This window comes from Crinia signifera, chromosome 19 (genome assembly GCF_055691185.1).
Source record: "Crinia signifera chromosome 19, ASM5569118v1, whole genome shotgun sequence".
NCBI lineage: Eukaryota > Metazoa > Chordata > Amphibia > Anura > Myobatrachidae > Crinia > Crinia signifera.
In genome coordinates, this window is record NC_139226.1 from 55,808,498 (window position 1) to 55,829,199 (window position 20,702).

At 42.6% G+C, this 20,702-nt stretch overlaps 1 protein-coding gene and 2 long non-coding RNA genes across 6 annotated transcripts in view; 1 reads left to right on the forward strand and 2 right to left on the reverse strand.

Annotated features, from left to right (window-relative positions):
• The window catches only part of LOC146042564 (uncharacterized), a 108,185-nt gene extending 101,136 nt beyond the window's left edge, over positions 1 to 7,049 (reverse strand). For both annotated transcript variants that reach the window (XR_014463920.1, XR_014463921.1), the window contains exons 1-2: positions 7,008 to 7,049; positions 2,987 to 3,081 (exon numbers count right to left, since the gene is read on the reverse strand). This is a non-coding gene — a long non-coding RNA (uncharacterized LOC146042564). The remainder of the gene's footprint in view (positions 1 to 2,986; positions 3,082 to 7,007) is intronic.
• GRIN2D (glutamate ionotropic receptor NMDA type subunit 2D) overlaps positions 1 to 20,702 on the forward strand; it is a 762,310-nt gene that overhangs the window by 557,200 nt on the left and 184,408 nt on the right. For all 3 annotated transcript variants that reach the window (XM_083162615.1, XM_083162612.1, XM_083162614.1), the window contains one exon: positions 16,852 to 16,977. In XM_083162615.1, the coding sequence (XP_083018741.1) occupies positions 16,852 to 16,977 (126 nt within the window). The remainder of the gene's footprint in view (positions 1 to 16,851; positions 16,978 to 20,702) is intronic.
• LOC146042563 (uncharacterized) overlaps positions 9,252 to 20,702 on the reverse strand; it is a 50,203-nt gene continuing 38,752 nt past the window's right edge. Inside the window, exons 4-5 of the long non-coding RNA XR_014463919.1 lie at positions 12,328 to 12,396; positions 9,252 to 9,542 (exon numbers count right to left, since the gene is read on the reverse strand). This is a non-coding gene — a long non-coding RNA (uncharacterized LOC146042563). The remainder of the gene's footprint in view (positions 9,543 to 12,327; positions 12,397 to 20,702) is intronic.

Sequence of the window (20,702 nt, forward strand, 5' to 3'; positions counted from 1 at the left end):
GTGTACGCCCATGTTTACGCCCAGTTTAGCCCACTTTGAAACAACGCCCCTGTGTACTTCCGAATGACGCCCATATTACGCCCATATTTCCTGAGTGAATGCGGTGCACATTTCTGTACGGTACTAGTGAGAATGAGTATGGAGACCGTGCGTGGCACATGCGCATAGCGTTGCCCACGCATGCGCAGACGGCTAAAAAACGCCATCCGAAAGAATTCGAAAATTTACGCATCGACCAGAATAAGGCCCTTAATCACTTCTCCTCCCTTATCACTGCTTCATACTCAGTGCTAGAGTATTCTGCACGTGTGCAATTATCGCCATATCTAGGGATGTGCAAGCGATGTGGTCATACAGAGTGCAAGACTCTGGGACCTGTAATGTTGCTGATCTACAGCCCTTGCATTTGGCTATTGGGGTGCTTGGAGATGCAGTCAATTTAGACAGTCAAGATACCGATAACTATTGGAAGACAGTCAAAATAATGAAACGTTCTAAATGCCGACATTCATTATACCGACATGGTCAAAATCCGGACATTGTCAAAATTGTAACATTTAAAATGTTGACATGTCGAAAAATCTACATATTTTTTCATGATTTTTTTATTTGAAACCGACTTTTCTTAATTCATGATCCAAGTGGGCATAGCGCTAGATTATAATAGCATGAAGCATGGCCAGCGTACCGTGGAATGCGCTGGGATGTGATACACTTATACAGTGTCCATTTTGACCTATGTCAACATGGACACCCCCCAAAAAAAAGTTGCCATTTTGAACATGTTGGTATTTTGACTGTCTGCCAATGCTTGTCAGTATTTTAAATGTCAGGAAATCATACTGAACTCAGTGCTTGTAACAGCACTCTACATCCAGTATCTCTGCTGCAGTACTGCCCAGAGTGTCCTTTATATTCTCCAAACATCTAAAGATATTCTGGGCAGTTCTGTTCTTCACAGTGTATGGTGGACCTGCCCCTCTGTTATGATGTTAGGAGACATAGCTGATACCCTGTGCTGTAAAATATGTTTGTAGTATGGCACTGTCACCATTTCTTAAGTGGTTTCATAAAAATGGCTCCAGATATCACAGGCGAAATGGGATGGGTGCTTATATGGAAAGCAAATGCTTTGTGAGCAACCATTACAGATATGCTGCTGGTGTAGAGGAGTTGAAACATTTGCCATTTTTAAATTAGAATTAGTAGAATTCACTTTATGGGGAGAAGAATTAAAAATAATGAGCATAATTTAGGGGGTTATTCAGAGCTGATCGCATCTCTACTAATCTGTAGAGCTCTGCGTTTAGATCGCCGCTGCGCCAGAGTGAAATCCTGCCTTGTGCAAGGCTGTGAAAGTCTTCCAAAAATATCATAGATAGGTGATTAGCTGCAAATCCAAACACGACTCACTCACCATCTAATGATTTTGCCCAGTGTGCAGTCTGTGCATAACCCATTATCTGCTCAACCAGTGCAAGATAATCAGGCTAATTGGGGCCAGGGCTGACGTCACATGCCCTCCTACTAATCTGTGACTGAGACAGGGTGGAAGGATAGAAGTGGTCATCGCTGCATTTTTTCCAAAACAACTCGAAAATGGCAGGTTATAGCCCCCAAATGCCGGCTTCCTGACAATTAAAGTCCATCTCCATTGCGGCGTTATTGACCTTTTTGCATTTTCAATCGTTAGCCCAATGTCTGCAAATGCCACTGGAACACATTAAAAATGGAAAACTTCGGGCTACCATAATTCTAGTCTAGTTCTACAGTGTTGTGGTGGCAAATTGCCAAAATTTTATTTCACACCTGATACCTCCTGCAAAGCTGTTGTACGGCTCATATCATGAATCTTTGAGATATTCTTCCGGTACTTGTGAGTTATCCGGGCGCCCGATTTCTAAATCGGGTCGGATCGGGCACATCGCATCGCATCGCATGCGACCATCGGATGCGATGCGATGCAATGCGATGCGATGACCCGATTTTTCCATAGGAATCAATGTTAAAATGGACTGAGTCCATTTTAACATGGAATTCAATAGGAAAAAGGGGTCCTTTTCATACCCCTACTATCCAAGTGGGCATGGAGTTGGATATAAACCTGTGGCGAGCGTAGCGAGCCACCGAGCCCGAAGCGTGGCGAGCGAAGCGAGCCCCGCGAGGGGACGGTATTCTATGTCCGCTCGCCACGCTTCGGGCTCGGTGGCTCGCTACGCTCGCCACAGGTTTATATCCAACTCCATGCCCACTTGGATAGTAGGGGTATGAAAAGGACCCCTTTTCCCATTGAATTCCATGTTAAAATGGACTCAGTCCATTTTAACATTGATTCCTATGGAAAAATCGGGTCATCGCATCGGATGGTCGCATGCGATGCGATGCGATGCGATATCGTATCGCATCGCATCTGATTGTATGCCTTAACTTAAGGCATACAATCAAAAAATCGGGCGCCCGGATAACTCATAAGTACCATTCTTCCAATATGTGCATATATTTAACTATATGCAAGCTCATAAATGTAAAGAAGAATGTACCCTTCAATGTTGTGTGGGGCAGGCATTGCTGTAAATACTAGTACTGTATATTGATGGCTTTAAATAATTGATTATGAATCTAGGCAAAAAAAGACCACTTGTAATATATTATCCTCTAGTTCTAAAACTCTCTATATTTCCACCACAAACCAGAACAGCTTCATGAGATGAGCCATCCCAAAATTATAGTCACTGTTGAGTTCATAACCTTAGAATGAGATGTCCCAGCAACCAGAATAATCTATGTATTATTCAGTGGAAAAAGCTCAGCAGAATATTTTATTTTTATATTATGCGATACTTTCTCCATATACAAAAAATATATATATTTCAAGCTTTTCATATGAAGCACATTAATAATGTCATATACAGAGTTGGTGTTAAATTTATATAGTGTACATTAATATTTCAGAATGCATGCATAATATAGTTGGATAAATAATCACCTTTAAATCCGTCCTAGGTCAAGCAACATCTATCTCTCCATGACTGAATGTCTCCACAACAACAATCCAGATTTCTTACTTTCTCAATTTGTAATCTAGATTTGCACCCAAGAAATGAAAAGATTGAATCAGTTGTTTACTGGGTAGTAGCGTCTAACTATGTACGTAGGTAGAAGCTAGATTTAGAAGATGTACCAAGGAACCATTACGGTGATGCACTGGAGGTAATGGCATCCAATCATGTGCAGGATGTCTTTCATTACAACTAATGCATCAGTTAAATTACTAGTTTAAACCATTCAGGAAGAGAATGAGCGTGCGCTGAGAATACATTCATGCAACATTTTTACATCAGTCGTTCTACAATATTAATCAAAGTGTTACATTGACCAAACAGACATTTTACAGTGCTGTATGTTAGAGTGCTGTATTTCATTTTAATTAATCTGTAATAAATCAGAATTTGCATTTATTTAAATTATTAAACCCAAAACAAGACATAAACATAAAAAATGTGGCCAACATGTTTAGAACATAAAAAGCCTCATATGGGTTTATTTACTAAGATGGGAGTTCTATTGAAGATGGGATGTCGCTATGGGCAACCAATCAGATTATATCTGTTATCTTCTAGACTGTGCTACATAAATAAGATAAAGGGGCATTCAGGGTACAAGGCCACCAGCCATATCTCTTTCGAAACTGGTCCCGTTAGCTTGTAAAGACACCCCTGTGCAAAGAAGACTTCATCCGCGGCTACTTGTATTCCATAACTGTCCTTACCAGTATTTGCTCACAACGGCACCTTTCACATCAATCCCTATCTGTTAGTTGAGCCTGTAATCTATATTCCCTACCACATGTTACATGCACAGACATGCACACTAGGGTAACATTTTTGTTGGGAGACAGTCAACCTACCAGTATATTTTTGGATTGTGAGAGGAAATCGGAGTACCCAAAGGAAACCCACACAAGCATGGGTAGACTATTCAAGCTTCACACAGTTAGCTCCATGGTAAGAATCAAACCCATTAACTCAATGTTGTGAGACAGTAATGCTAACCTTTAGAATGGGAGCACATGTTTGTACCTCCCTCCTTACACCCCCCTCTTAACTTTCAGGCAGCCAGCAGCCGCTGCATCTCCATCTAGTGGGCTTTGGGGAGGCTGCTGTCACTCCTCCGACTGCAGCGGGTGTAGTAATCACACTGATTGTCCCCCCTAGATCTTCCCCTGTCTGAGGGGCTTATGGTGCCTCCCACTAATCAGGTGGGACTGTGTACTGTGGCATGAGCAATATCTCTATGGCCCTGATCGCAGGCCGGGTACTGGAGACTTGGTCAAATCCTGAAGGTGTAGTTGCATTGCAACTGGGGGAAAAAATACTTTGTACAGTTGGGGGGACCCAGCTCTGTTGCTAAGGATAACATTTGTTGTGTGTAACTATCCCCCCCCCCCACCCACACACACACACACACAGTTATAGTTTATGTAATTACAGAAAAAAATAACGATATTATTTTCACTCTATTGAGCAAGTCTTAAAAATATATTTGGTCTTTGTAACTGCAATATAACTTCAGTTATTGTGGAAATGATATACTTGGAAGAAAGATATAGAACTACAACCCTTTCAAATGAAATAAATATTTAGAAATTGTAAATGCACTCATAGTGACCAAGACAGAGATGATGATTGACAGATCTGTACCGCTGATAGCCAGCAACAAATCAATGCTGGTAATTCAGTTTACCCAGGCATTCTGAAGTCTATGTTTATTGAAAAAGATGTTGCAGCAAGTGTGGTTCCCATGATCAAAATGTCGGATGTAGAATTTCCAGATTGGTTTCATTATACATTGCTTACACTTACTGTTTGGATAAACTGTACGGGGTAAATTTAATAAGATGGGAGTTCTTTTGAACATGGGATATTGCCAATAACAACCAATTTGATTCTACTTTTTACTTATATAATATACTAAATACTAAATACTTAGATAATAAATAGAATCTAATTGGTTGCCATCTGAAACATTCCATCTTCAGTAGAATTCCCATCTTAGTAAATTTACTCCTACATGTTCGGTAAATTGGGCAAGTGTAAAATGTTCTCATAATAAGATGAAATAAAGTGGTTCCTATCTTGTCCAATAATAGCCAGACAGATAAAAAAAATGATAGGGAGTCCCACAGCTGTCACCCCAACTACAGATGGAGCCGGGCTCCCTCTTGCTGGCGAATCGCCAGAACGTCACCGCTGGCGATCCGCCAGCAGCCCAGTGCCCATCTGACTGAGACGCTCGTGTGTCTCACGCTCACGCTCACGCGCGTCTCAGTTTCCCGTTGACAGGGGGACGGGAACCCTGTCCGTCTCCGCTTTAGGGAGATGGACAGGGTTAGGGGGGGTGCGGGGAGGCGGTGGGGCCCCCGGGTGACTGCCGACAAGCCGACAGGGACCCGGGGAAGCCATCAGAAGGGGACGCGTGCACATCTTGTCCGCGCGCATCCCCTTTCGCAGATACAGGTGGCAGGCGATGGCGGCTGGCGTCGCCATCGCCATCCCCTGCAAAGAAGAGACGTGCTCCATCTGTATGTACAGTAGATAACCTTTCACTAAATTACAAGTTGTGTATACACTCAAACACTCTTTCCAAGCGTTACATTAATGTAAATCTAATTGTTTCTAAGAATGACATTAATGGAAATCTAAATAATGTATTATAAAGTAATTGGTGTATCGGCTATGTAGATGCCAATGAGAGTGTTCTCTAGAAGACACTTCCCTACAGCCAGTGATAGGTTCCCATTTCAAACATCAATCTACCCAACCAGCCACTTAGATGCTTTCATAGTAAGTGATCAACTTTGGAAAGTATATTTATTTATTAACAGTTTCTTATATAGCGCACACATATTCCGCAGGGCTTTACAGAGAATATTGGAACAGTTCCTGGCCCTTACAATCTATATTCCCTACCACATGTACAAGCACACACACACACAGACATTCTAGGGTTAATTTTTGCTGGAAGCAAATAATCCTAACTGTATATTTTTAGATTGTGGGAGGAAACCCTATAGAAACTTATGGGCCCCTGTACAGAGCACCCTTGACTTATACTAACCTTTTAAGAATTTTAACATGTATTAATATATTTGTTATATTTCAGCAACAGTACATTATAACTTCTACAATTTAAAACATTTATTTGTACTAGTTTATGTGCTCACGTTAATGTGCTTCCCCTTTGCAGATTTGTTACTGAACTCATGCATTCCTATTATAGTGAATGTAGTATCTAGCGGTCCAACTATTAACATGTCAAAAATTTTGTAAGATTGTGGCCTGATTCTGGTTGACTTGCCCTACCCCCCTAGCGAAAAACTGCTCCCCCCATGCCGACATATCTCCTCGCAACCACATCCCCTCGCATGTGCCCACAGCAGGAGAAATCATTCGATGGTCAGCAACCATCAAATCATTTCTTCTGGGCTCGCAAACATAAGTCAGTGGAGATGCCCGCTAGTGGAGACGTCAGTGGAGACGCCCGCCCCCGGCACAAATCGTCCCCCCCCATATTTGCATGGGAACGACCAGCGTTATCATGGGGACAACCATGAAATGCTGGGCGTTCCCATGTCCCATCCCCCTCTCTGTCCGCTGCAAATGGCCATGCAACAGTGTAAATTGCAGATTCCATTCGCAGTCGTGGTTTGAACAAACAAACGCAAACCCCGACCATTGGGGCAGGGGCTGATTTCGGTTCATTGCAAATGAATCAGAACCTATATTCAATGCTAAAATGTTTTGTCTATTCCCATCACATTAGAATTACCTCTTAACATACCAATCCCAGTCACCCTTCCACTGAATAAAAATGTATTATTTTGGCAACTATTTCTCAAGTGTTAGAATTATACAGTATGGGTGAAAATAAAAGAAAGGTAAAAAATGGGCACAATGTCAATAAGCAGGAAATAACAGCTTTTATAAATGGTCCCCAATGACTGATACCTGGCACAGGAAGGTTTTTTTTCTTTTCTGAGCGGATGACTGTAGAAGGAAAAGTAATGAGTTAGGGAAGCAAATAAAATTAAATGCAGCTCTGCAATAAATAATCCGGGCAAAGAAATACAGACTGATTAGCAAAGAAAGTGTTCTGGCATCTCACATGTAGAATGCACTCCTGTTCCCCAGGTCATTCATTAATTACCACTTGGAGAAACATGCTGTGCCCTGACAAGGGTGAATGACATTAGATGGCTGTGTAATGGTGCATCAGAAGCAGCCTGATTCACATACTGACTTATGAGAACCTAGTGGGATGACACATCAGGGAATGAGGGATCTCTATTTTCTATCTTATCGGTAATTTTCCATTGCAGTGAGCTGCTGAACAGGCAAAGCATGTATCCATGTAATGCTGACTGTGTTTTCCTCTGTCTGGGATAACATACCCATTTTATTTTCACTGCTCAAATCTATCTACTTAATATCAATGTCTGTGTTAATGATGTTTTCTGGAACTGAAAGCAATTATAGGGATGAGGGAATCAGGTACTGATTATTCGGGTTCAGTCAGTGGCGTAAATTTATCCCAGTTGCCCAGAGACACACACACCCTATATAAATATATATTTGCATGTCTGCATGTATAGTATGTATGTTATGTACATTATATGAAAAAATATATATGTAACAAAATATGTCCTGAATCAGGGGGAGTTGGCCACAGAAGCCATATCCATGGCTTTCAATTAATGCATTTAAACTTGCACAGGAGGTGAGGTGCCCCCTTGGGAGTAGGAGCCCAGCGCAGATGACTCCATTGCCTCCCAGAGTTACGCCTCTGGGTCCACGCTTATTTAGGGAATGAATGCTCACTCTCTGAGCAGCATACTTCGTCATTCAAGAAGTTACAGATTAAATTATCAATTTCATATTTACAAACACTGGACAAACAGAATAGGAAGTACATGGAGGGAAATGCAAATGCGATGAGAACAGAGATGGGTGGGACTGAGCATGGATCAAGATGGGGGGGGGGGTTAGGGGAACTGGGCCCCTTTACCATCATTGCTATTATTATTATTATTATTATTATTATTATTAATAATAATAATAATAATAATAATATAATCAAAAGAATAGTAATTTATTAAAAATAATAATGTCACCAGCATTAGAATTGATAAAATACTTTTTTGCCTCTCAACAATGTTTCCCGTGCAGATATGTAAATGCACTAATTACTCTCTTACTATGCATACAATTTCCTTTTTAAAGTACTCGCACATGCAAGAACTTGACAGTGAATTCTTCCTAGATCTAAAGGCAGCAATGTATGACCTGAAGATAAGTGAAGACTCAGAAATAAATTACCCACAGGGCTTGGTGTCAGCTCAGTAAAACAGCAATTTGTGCCATTATTGTACTTTCTATACTTTGGGGAGGAAATGTTCTATGCTTAGAGGAAAAGCAGAAAAGAAAAATGGGCTTTTTTATTAATTATTTCTGAGACCCGATAATTATAATTTCTTCTCGCCATTATTCCAAGCAATAAGAAATTAGGATTTGCCTGAATGTATTCAAATATACCTCTAAGGAATCCTCGTGGTGTGTAAGTAGTGAACCAATTGCATCTGTAATCTCTTCTCTACTTCTGTGGGAGTTGTATACAATAATGACCATACAGAACCTTCTCTGGTAGCTTTTGTGAACCAATCTCACAGGCCAAGCAGGGCCATAACTAGATATTTGTAGGCTCCATAGCAAAGTTTGTAAGGGCCCCAAATATACCAATCAATGGTGATAAATGTATATTATATATGTAACATAAACAGGGGAGGTGGACCCCATAGTAGCTGTTGGCCCCATAGCAGTAGTAGTAGTTACATCCTTGGGGCCAAGCTTTGGAATTCATCATATTCCAGGAGAATTATTTGGAGAACTCAGCTGTCCATAGAAACCTATGGGGGGGCTGCTTCTGCAAGCAAACACAGGGATCTGCTCCAAGGACAGTGGCAGGTGTAGCGTTTGACTGGGTGTTATACCTGTCAAACTATAACACTGGTGTTCTAGATCAAGCTCTTGAAGGACACTTCATACATTTGATGAACACTTTTTTATATGCAAGTACCTCATGAAAATTGCTGTGTTCGGGGATATTCTGTATATTGTAACACCAATTGGTAAGAGACAGCTAGGGATAATTTCTTGAGTTCTCTACATTTTATTATCCAGAGCTCAGATTTTAGTACAACGAGTCTGGGTTTCCCAGGCTGTCACTTACACTTGTACAGCCTGTCTTTTGTAGCGGTGGTATACAAATGAAGAGAAACACTAATAGAAAAGGATTTCCTGCTTTGAACGGTGAAACATATTACATTTCCTGGTGTTTTCATCACAAACTATCAGGAAACGTTTTCTCTAGTGGACCGGAGATTACTTGTAAAAGAAATCATTAAAAGAGAAGCTTTGGCTCAAGACTTGTCCCGGCAACAGAGACCTTGATACGTAATCGCCAGAAAAAGACTATTATGTTGTATCCTAGGGAAACAATAAAAACCATTCAAGTCCTTCACAAATACATAAATGTTTTTCTTATATTTGAATAGTGAATCCTGTAAATAACGATGTTTATGTGCAGTTGCTATTGACATCTACATACCAGACTGAGGGCGGGATGTACTAAGGGGAAAATGCGGTAAAACCCTGTTTTACCACATTTTCAAATGTACTAATACTCGGCTGCTGTGTCATCGCAGGGCAGGGTATCGCCACCTTTGGGTGGCAATACCCTATCTGCTTCTATCGCCACTCGCTGCCCACCGTCCGCCGCAGACTCCTACCCTCCTTGCTGCCCCTTTAACCCCATCAGCATGTCACAGCCAGGGATGTCCTTCCGGCTGCAGGAGACGCCGGGGACCACCGCAGAGCCCAGGAGGTGACAGATACCCCCACACACAACATCACAGATATCGCAGGGGGTCTCTGTCACTGCGATGCTAGCCGCATATGTTAGTACATATGCGCTAGCATCGTGGCGGGAGTGTGGCGAGAGGTGGCGATGTATGTTTATACATCCCGCCCTCATTTAAGTCACATTTATTTTGACATTAACCAATTAAATTTTCTGCAAATTTATTGTATTAAATACATTTCATTTATTAACATTAGTATGGTGATATCATGTTTTTGGCATGTCAGTATTGGCTTAATACATTCCACACAGAAAAAGAGAAAATGCATGTGCACACTCTAAACACTAAGCACTGCTAATCATAATAATTATAATAAACTCTACAGTATATCATAGAGTAAATTTGAGGTCCTTAGCATAATTTTGCTAAAAAGTATGTACCCACCAACTGCAACCAGCTAATCCCATTTGTTAAGTCCCTAACACTAATGTTCAAGTCCAGGGCACAGGATCCCTCCCAAGCCAGCACAAGCTAATTGCCAATTGCCCCAAAGCCTCACGATTTCTGGCCCGAATCACGATTTTGACGGGTCGAGCGGTGCACTGTGTGTTTTTTGGTGCACACTGTGAAGTATTTAGGTACAATGCATGGTCATGTGGGTAGTGAGATAGATCCTGTGGTCTTATGTGCTGCACGTAAGATCTGAAGATGCTGCTAGCTGCCGGTGTGCAGATCTTACAATAGATCTTATGTGAAATTACACACAAAAGATCTATCATGTATGGCCAGCTTAAAGGCCGCCATACACTATGCGATTTGGCCCCGATTTCACCCGATCCAGATGGATCGGGCAGTGAAACCGGACCAAATCGCAGGTTTTGACACCCGGTCCGACCCGATGCGCGGGCCCGTGCGCATCGGGTCAGAGTCGGGACGTCGGACCGGCTGCACATAAGATAAATCTTATGTGCAGCCGTGGGGACTCTGAGGGCGTCGGCGAGGGAGGGGGGCGGGAGACGCCGGTGAGGGAGGGGGCGGCAGGGGGAGCCGAAGCAGGGAGCTGTCATGCTCCGTCCGGGTAGGGGGGGGACACGCCGCTAGTAGTGCGGACGCTGCGGGGGACACAGGCGGCAGTAACATAGAGCCGGGCGGGGGGAGCCGGGAGCTGTCAGCACTGAAAAAAAAAAAGCCCATACAATGAATGGGCAGCCTGTGATTTTTTTTTCAGTACTGACAGCTCCAGGCTCCCCCCGCCCGGCTCTATGTTACTGCCGCCTGTGTCCCCCGCAGCGTCCGCACTACTAGCAGCGTGCGTCCGTCCCCCCAGCCGCCTTGCAGCATCCCCCGCCCGCCACCTCAATGTCCCCGGCCCCCCTGCTCGCTCCACATTGCAGCTCCCCGGGAGTTGCAAATGATACATCGCATGCGATGTATCATTTGCAAAACTTGGCACATCAAGTGCCAAATCGTGTGTCCCCCTCCCGGGGAGCTGCAGGGGGAAATCAGGTTTGACTTGTCCTTAGGACAAGTCGGACTAATGTATGGGGGCCTTAAGTGTTAAGAAAGGGTTACATTAGTAAGAAGCAGCATCAGCTATGTTTTGAGAGTGTTATATAGGTCAAAAGATAAAAATTACATTTAAAAAAAAAAGTTGAAGGTGCTAAAATCTGTTTCTTAGTTTTTTTTTTACAAATGTTACACTTTTGAACTAATTCTTATCTCTCATCTGAGTAACACTCTCAACACATAGCTGCTGCTTCTTACTAATGTAACACTATGTAACATGTAAACCTTTCACTAGTGTGATGCCTTTAGGTGGTTGGGTTGGGTTGGCTTCTGCTTGCCTGGATGTTCCTGTGCACTGCATTATATGCCACACTTACAGTACCGCTGGATTCACCTATATTAGACTACAGCTATATATGGGACTGCATACAACAATCCATAAATCTGGGACGATATAGCATATAAGCAGTGGCGTTTGGGGGGGGGGAGGAAGGTTCTTTTCACCTGCTCACAACTCCTTCCTTGCAGGGAGCCTGGCAGTGGATATAGATAACAGTCTGCCGCCGCAGCACAGCCTCTCTCCCCAGCTCAGCACATGCTGCTCAGTGCTGTGTGCTGAGCTGGGGAGAGGGAACGATATTGCAGCAGCAGCCTGTCCTCTATCTCCCTCTGTTTGTGCGAGGGGGAACTCGCCCACCCCTCCACACATATTGCATATTTTATTTTTCACTATGGCATGGCCACACCCCCCCACGGAAGCCATCAAAGTTGCAATCCCCCCAATTGCAAGCTATTTATATTACGGTGAGATAATGATATTAAGCCCTTTAAATTAAGTTCCTATGGAATTATTTTCTAGCATTCTTTAGATCACTGTAACTACAACATATTATGCAGAGCTTTACCTGGGATGGTTCTTACAAGTCCTGCCAGTAAATTGGATTTTTTTGAACTGTGAAAGGTAACCGGAACACCTAAAGGAAACCCATGTAAGCAAATTACTAATAGAGAAACACTCAAATGTTCCTGGTCAAAACTGAAATCATTGTTATACTGAGGCAGCAAAGCTAACTACTGTGATACATGCTTTACGATGGAGCACGTAAGTTCATTATTGCTGAATATTCTGGCAACATTGTAGTAGATTGTTACCATATGATTAGAGAAGTTTTGAAAACTGCATTGTTTTGTAATTGTACTTACTGTATACTGTGTCATAAGTTCATCCCAGTTGCCCAGATGCAAAATAAATATTGGTGCCCCCCCAATTGCTCAATCAGTAAGGTGTCTGTCTCCAGTAAGACAGGTCATGGGTTCTAATACAGAGTAACAATTGTAAAAATAATGTTAGGAGGGGGAGTTGGCCACTGAAGTTATATTGAAATCTTTCAATTAACTGATTCAAACTTGCAGGGGAGGAGAGGTGCCCCATTGGGAGCAGGAGCCTGGCGACAGATGACTCTATTGCCTCCCAGAGTTACTCCTCTGACTGTATCTGACACATCACAGTATAGTGATCGTCGGAGCCAATTTGGGTACTCGAGTAGTCTCACGGTGGCAGTTACATAGTCAGTGAAGTGTCCCTGTCAGAATCAGTGTAGTGTTCCCGTGACCAGCGTAGTACCGTAGTCAGCGTCCCTGTTAGTATCAGCGTTGTGTTCCCGCAGCCAGCGTAGTCAGCCTAGTCTGTACGTTCCCGTCTAGCCGTAGTTAGCATAGTCAACGTCCCTGTCAGTATCAGCATCGTGTTCCCGCAACAAGCATTGTCAGCCTAGTCAGTACGTTCGCAGCTAACCTGAGCTTATGTAGTTAGCGTAGTCAGTCAGCAAAATCCATCTGACAGTTAACACGTGTCATCATTATTTTTTCAGGTGGATGACATGACAGGTGTGAATGTGTTCCTGAAACACCCCCACTATGCACGTCAGCCCGGAGCATGGTGAGGGGACCCGTTACACGTCCTCCCGACCTGTTCATCCCCCACTATCCACGTTGGCGTGGAGTTGATTTTACAAGCATGGCAAATGCAACTAGCCCCGCAAGGGATGTGTAAAACGACGCGTATTAATTGATGCCATGCTTCGGGCTCGGTGGCTCACTGCGCTTGCCACACTTTATAAATTCAACTCCATGCCAATGTGGATAGTGGGGGTGTGAACATGTCAGGAGGAAGTGTACCGCTGCGCCCGCCACGCTTTGACAGCGTAGCGTAAGGTGCCGCCGTGAAACTACACAAGTATTTGTTGTAAATTCTAAAGTGCAACAGAATATTCTGCGCTATATAACAAATAAATAATAAATGTAAATAAATAATAATAAACATTTGTTCAAAAGATCATTCGTCATTGTATAATGCAAAGGATTAAGGAGCACAAACAGCCACGGTCACTGGCCTGGTAAATAAATTAACTCCCATGGGTGGCATCAGTTTAAGCAAGCTACCAACTATCTCCATTATTTTCTTCTTTAATAACAAGTTGGAGACCATCTCAATGAAATAATAACAAGGATTAGAGGGAGTTTCACGCTACTTTCTTTTGACTATATGCAAATAAGCAATTATATTTAAGGAACATTTATTCCTGGGGAATGCTGTTTGCCTGGTGGCCTCTTGAGTCAAGGGGCAAAGCCGTCTGTGTATGGGATTTTCTATCAGCATTGGCTCATTTCATGCTCTGAAAACCTGTACCAAAGGGCTCCAAGGCAAATAGAATTCCCCAGCAGTGACTGCTCTAGAAGAGTTACTCATTTGCACAAAATGAGTAGAGCACCACATCAAAATGTTTCCAGCAACATAAAATGCTTGAACTGACATTATATTGCAAAGCACAACTTTGCGGGGAAAGCCTTGCATTATAGAATGGATATAACCATAAAAATGGCTCTTTTGTTTAAATCACATTCGAAACAATGAATAAGTTGAGTTGAGTGCCAACATCTCCGTGAAAGATGTCCAAAATATCTGCTAAAAATGCCAACATCTCTGTGAGAGATGCACAAAAACATCTCTGGGAGCGTCGCTCACATTTATTATATAATTTCAAATAAAAAATGTGTAAAAAAAGTTAGTTTTTCCTGTATAAGGTAAACATTGCAGGTCATTATGTTGAATAAAAATGTTTGTTTGGCAATTTGCTACCCCAATTTTGACAAATTCACTTGGCACTCCAATAATTATGTATATCATTTAAAAAAGATATTAAACCAGATGTATCAAGCTTTAAAAAGTGGAGAGTGATAAACAGCCAGCCAATCAGCTCCTACCTGCCATGTTACAAGCTTGTTTTGAAAAATGACAGGTAGGAGCTGATTGGCTGGTTGTTTATCACTCTCCAGTTTTTCGCTTTTTGAAGCTTGATACATCTCGCCCATTGTGAACTTTTTAAATTCTTAAACAGGTGTCTATTTATACCTGCAAGAATAACTGTATATAGTTTTATTGTGAATATCTGTTCTGTCTATGAACACCAAGATTAGTTTCTGCTGTATACCTGGGGGCAAGGTGGCATAGCACTAATAGCAGCGGGTGTTCCATTTCAGTGCTGGCCGGTTCCTCAGAAGAGAGAAACGGCCTGCCAGAGGCGTGGCTATGTTGGGTGCATGGCTGTGTCCCGCCCACCTCTTACAAAGACCACCTAGTAATGTTACACCTTCATAAACAAAGGTGTGTTCACATCTGTGGAAATCTATTGGTATTATGAGCAATCTATTATGTAAAAAAAAAATCTAAATTAATAATTACAAAACCAAACAGAAAGTAGATTACTTTATATATATATATATATATATATATATATAAAGTTAAATATTCCATACCGCATGTAACATTGAAATCATAGTTCTTCTACATAATATACAGTATTGCTAGATAAATTGCATTTTCCAATATAAACTGGGACACTAAAACCTCTAATATACACACCACTGTGATAATGAGGATGGTGTGGTAGAATATATTTATGATGAGACACTGTATGACTTGTCTGAGAAGCGCTTAAACTAGTTATTCAATGTAACTTTCAGACCAGAAAATGTTCCATTAAAATGTTCTGCTTTATCATGTCAAATTGTGTGGAATTCTCACAGAGAATAATGGGATGGGTAGTCATCGGGCTGTCATTCACTGCCCTTACCAGTGTGCATTCACTGATAAGCCGTCTCATGAACTATGAATATTATAAGCTGTGTGGCTGAATGTAACTGGCTATATCTGTATGTTTGAAATATTTTGGTCCCAAACTGGGGGGGCGGGGGGGATTGTATTGCAATTTTTTCGAATCATCATAAGAGAGTGAAAATGTAGGCTGCACAATAGGACGACCCTTGTTAGGTCTTAGCTAGGGGTGTGGTTACCGGTGATCACTGACTCTCAAGCCCACCCCTGGACTCATGCGAAACAAGCCAATGGGAGTCCGGGGAGAGCTTAGAAATAGTGTGTTATGGTTTATGCTGATTCCCAGGTGCCTCATTGTCTCCAATGTGCGATGCTGCACATATACTACATACATGATAATATGTATGTATATATGTGCTTAGTGATCCCCCCCCCCCCAGCACCAAATGGTGTGTCATTTTATATGCAATTTATGGAGTTTGACATTAGCTCCCATATAGGGTTACCACCCGTCTTGGATTTCTTTGGAAAGTCTGATAAATAAGACCGGCACCCGAAGTCTGGATGGGGGGCATCCCCAAACTATACAATGTCTTGGAATTGGCATCTAGTGACTGCCTATTCCTGGACATTATTTAGTCCGGGAACACCATCCTCCGGACTCCGATCTTAATTACCGAATGGGTGGTGGTAACTCTTCTCCCAAGTACTTCGTTTAACTTAGCAATTTATCTTACTATTGCTTTACGGCAACCATAGTAGTGCTTTATAGCAACCATAGTAGTGCTTTATGGCAACCATAGCAGTGCTTTATAGCAATCATAGCAGTGCTTTATGGCAACCATAACAGTGCTTTATGGCAATCATAGCAGTGCTTTATGGCTAAAAAAGGATAAATGTGAACTGCTGCAAATAGCTACAATTTATTTTCTGATGTGAATCTCTTGTGTATTCTAAAGCTCTATTTTACGATAATTTTTTTAAACCTATTGTCTATTAATAATAATAATAATAATAATAATAATAAATATAAGAATAATAAAAAAGTTTGGAAATATTCAAAAGGAGTATACTGTAGCGAGGCTCCACATGCAAATGAAAGATAACATTTCTGAATTCTTCCATTACAAAGTGCAGTGGTTTGGGACTAGATCCTATAAACAAGGGCAGGTTTTCCCCATCAGTAAGCAGAGATAATTAGAGAAGTCACCCTGCAGTTGTAATCTAGGTGACAAATAGTTGTCAGGACTCTGGAATATATTTTGTATTTCTATGTTACTGTGTTTGCACTCAGGAGTCTCATCCTCTTTTCCAGAGCCGTACAGCCCTGCTGTCTGGGTCATGATGTTTGTCATGTGTCTTACTGTGGTCGCTGTGACTGTTTTCATCTTCGAGTATTTCAGCCCTGTTGGATATAACCGAAGCCTCTCCACAGGCAAGCGTAAGTACCTGAACTACATTGCTTCCCTCTTTTAGATTTTCAAATGTGTTTCCACTCCACTGTTTATATGCTCTTAATTGCTGTCGTCTTAAGGTAGATATATGTTTCCTATAGTTTTTTTGTTCTGTATCATCTTTTCCTTTCCATTTTATTTGTCCCTGAGTTATCTTCACTCTCATTTATGATATCTGTCTTCAGTCCTATATTAAATATATCATTGTTTTATTTTTAGTGATCCATGTTCATGGCTATTTGGCTGTAGGCAGGTATTGTTGGAGGAAATTCTGTGACCCTTTCAGTATCCTCGCACAGTGTGCTCTATCATAAAACTATTTTTATAGTTATAAAGTGCGTCTTACTTCCAAAGTGCTATACACAAACCGCTCATTGCTATGGTTCCCTTTTAAAGTTCTCAGTGGTTATTTACCTTAGAGCTAGAAGATGAGGCCTAGAATAAAATGTCTCTATGTGAAAGGTCCACCCGCGTCACCGCGTGCCTCATTCCATAGGGAGAACAGTACACGAATATAGAAACAAAGATCCTTTTTAGTAATATTTATTATTTTTGTTTCCTACATTTAAGCAGACTCACAAATACTGTGGGCGAGATGTACTATGCCCTAAAAGTGATAAAATGGAGAGTGATAAGCCACCAACCAATTAGCTCCTACCTTCAATTTTTCAAACACAGCCTGTGACATGGCAAGTGGTATAGATGTAGCCCCTGCCATCCTTGGCCGGGGCTCGCCAGACCCTCCCCGCTGGCGAGTGCCAGCAGACAGGGGCTACACTGACCTGGGACGCACCTGCGTCTCACACACACGCGCGTCCCAGTCTCTCGGCGGGGACGCTGCGTGTCCCTGCCCGTCTCCACTTCAGGGAGATGGGCAGGGTTAGGGGGGGGGCTCGGGGCGGCTCGGGGTACCTGCGGCGATGGCGGGGGAGGCAGCGGGGACCGGAGGCAGGCTCCGTTGCCAGGGGGCATGCGTCTCGTGCGCGCGCTCACCCTGGCGGGAATGGTGGGATGGCGTGACTGGCATTAGAAAACGCCAGCCCTGCAAAGATGGGCAAAGCCCCATCTGTAGTTTATCACTCTCCATTTTATCACTTTTCAAGCTTAGTATATCTGGCCCTCTATATTGTTAAGATAAATATGCAGTTGATAAATAAAGGCTCAGAGAATGCTACAAAAACATTCACCAGACCATAAAGCTGCCACCACCAGCTCGCGTTCTTCCACCAATGGTTGCAGAGTATTTGTTTTCCGTTGTTTCTCAACTGACATGCCAATGTCCATCCATACGATAAAGCCAAAAATCTGACTCATTGGTGAAGGCATCCCTTCGCCAATCAGCAGAGGTCTTACTGATATACAAATTGACGAGTCCGCCCGGCTGCACTGCATTTGCAGAGAATCTGCAGCTGAAGAAGCCCGGAATCTGGCAAGTTACTATAACTTTTTAATACTAACACCATTAACTGGTCCTGCATATGAATTTCCAGTAACACATAGGAGCTGTGAGAGAGCTGCCTTGTGTGAATGGGACTAACCAGCTAACCTTCAGGCCAGAAATAAATTACTAACCTACTAATTGGTTGCTGCATGCAAGATTATCCCTTGACATATAGGGACTGTGAGAGAGTCACCTATATTGGACTAATTCATCACTCACAGATTAACATCTAAACTGCCAGCTTCTATAATACAGGCTGAATCAAAAGTCTATATTTGCATCCCCAAAAGGAATCATTGCCCAATTAATTCACCCCCATTCCCCTTTTTCTTATTATTGTTTTAAATTGTGTACTGTGTAACACCGGCCGGTGACTAAATGTTATGGTAAAAGATATTAATTGAATTTCTTTTAATAAATTTTGATATATTTACAAAAAACTTGAATCAGCGCTATCACTAATTTTTTCTCTGATATACAAATTGAAGCCTTTTTCTTCTGATGCACCTTCATTAGCTTGGGTACAGCCACCCTCCATTTGCTTTGGAGCCCAATACACAGCAGGGTTCACTGAACTGTCATTTTGAGACACGTCTGGTAGCCCTCAAGTTGATTTTGATGGTGAGCTGCACCACTGTAGTGTGTCATTCGGCCCTCATAGACAAATTTCACCTCTCATATCAATAGCACATGGTAATCCGCAGTTTTCATATCATTTTTTTGCATTGGTGTAATTTGTCCAGTTACAACACCCCTTCAGCACAGCAGCACGCAGAGAGGTTCCCAAACTGTGCTGTGCTAGAAATACTGACATCCTTGGCCTGAAAGCTGATAATCATTTACTTTTGCAACTCGGATAAATCACCCCTTTTACACATGACAACAACAAGTGATATGTGTGCAAACAACCTACTGTATTGCAAACCTTATATACCTACCAAGACAACACACAACACGTGACATACCTCACGCAGTGGCGTAACTAAGTTTTGGGCGCCCCCCCCGCCCCCCCCCCCCCCGCCGCCGCCCCGCCAATGTCCCACCGCCCATGCAAACCCCCCCAATCCCCCGCCGCCCTGCCGCCCATGCAAACCCCCCCCCAATCCCCTGCAGCCTTACCTATCGCGCTGGTCCCGGCGGCTCCGTTCTTCTTCTGCTGAGGACCACCACAAAATGGCCGCCCCCATACAGCAGACAGTTTCAGAGAACTGTGTGCTATATGGGGGCGGCCATTTTGTGGTGGTCCTCAGCAGAAGAACGGAGCCGCCGGGACCAGCGAGATAGGTAAGTCTGCGGGGGATTGGGGGGGGGGTGTAACTATTGCACCGCAGCCCCCAGCGCCCCCACATGCACAGCGCCCCCCCCCCGCGGTGGCGGGGGCTGCGGTGCTGTAGTTACGCCGCTGACCTCACGGGCTACACGCTGCTGACATCAATTGTAGGAGGTAGTCAAAATAATGTGACTAGACTGTGTGTGTATATATACTGTATATATATATATATATATATATATAGTTATGCTGTCCATGCACCCATTTTTTCTGACAGTTTTTATCTTGGCCATGCAATATTTAGCACTGTGTGGCCAAACAATGGGCCAGATGTATCAAGCTTCAAAAAGAGATAAAGTGGAATGTGATAAACAGCAAGCCAATCAGCTCCTATCTAGCATATAACAGGCTGGGTTTGAAAAATAACAGGTAGGAGCTGATTGGCTGGTCTCCACTTTATCACTTTTTGTAGCTTGATACATCTGGCGCAATGTCTGGTTTCCTCCTCTGGGGAAGAAACATTTCTCCGTTCCTCCATGGTGAAGGAATAAGTCATATGTCAGGCGGTTGGCTGTGGCAATGCATACACTACCAGATGTGGCTGACCAGCAATTGGATTAGTTGGGCATGTTGGTAAATTTATCACGCCGATCATCATCGACCAATCAATGCCATACACTATTCAGTTATCGTCCTTATCTGTATGCCCAGTATTTAAGCTGTGGACAACTCTGTCTATCGATTTTGACTATAAAGTAAAATCGAATAGAAAGTTAGTCTGAATCGCACTGTGTTCAGCTGCATACAATGTCGATTCAATGCTGATGAGCCGCCCGCTTTCCACTTTAATCAGTATCGAATAGAAAATAGACTGTGCAGGCAAGTCTATCTTGATTACAAGAACTTGCCTCTAGAATGTATTTGGTCTATGGCAAAATTGCAAGATAGTCTACATCTATAGTACATCTTAAGTTCAATTTTCCATAATGTGATAGTCAAAA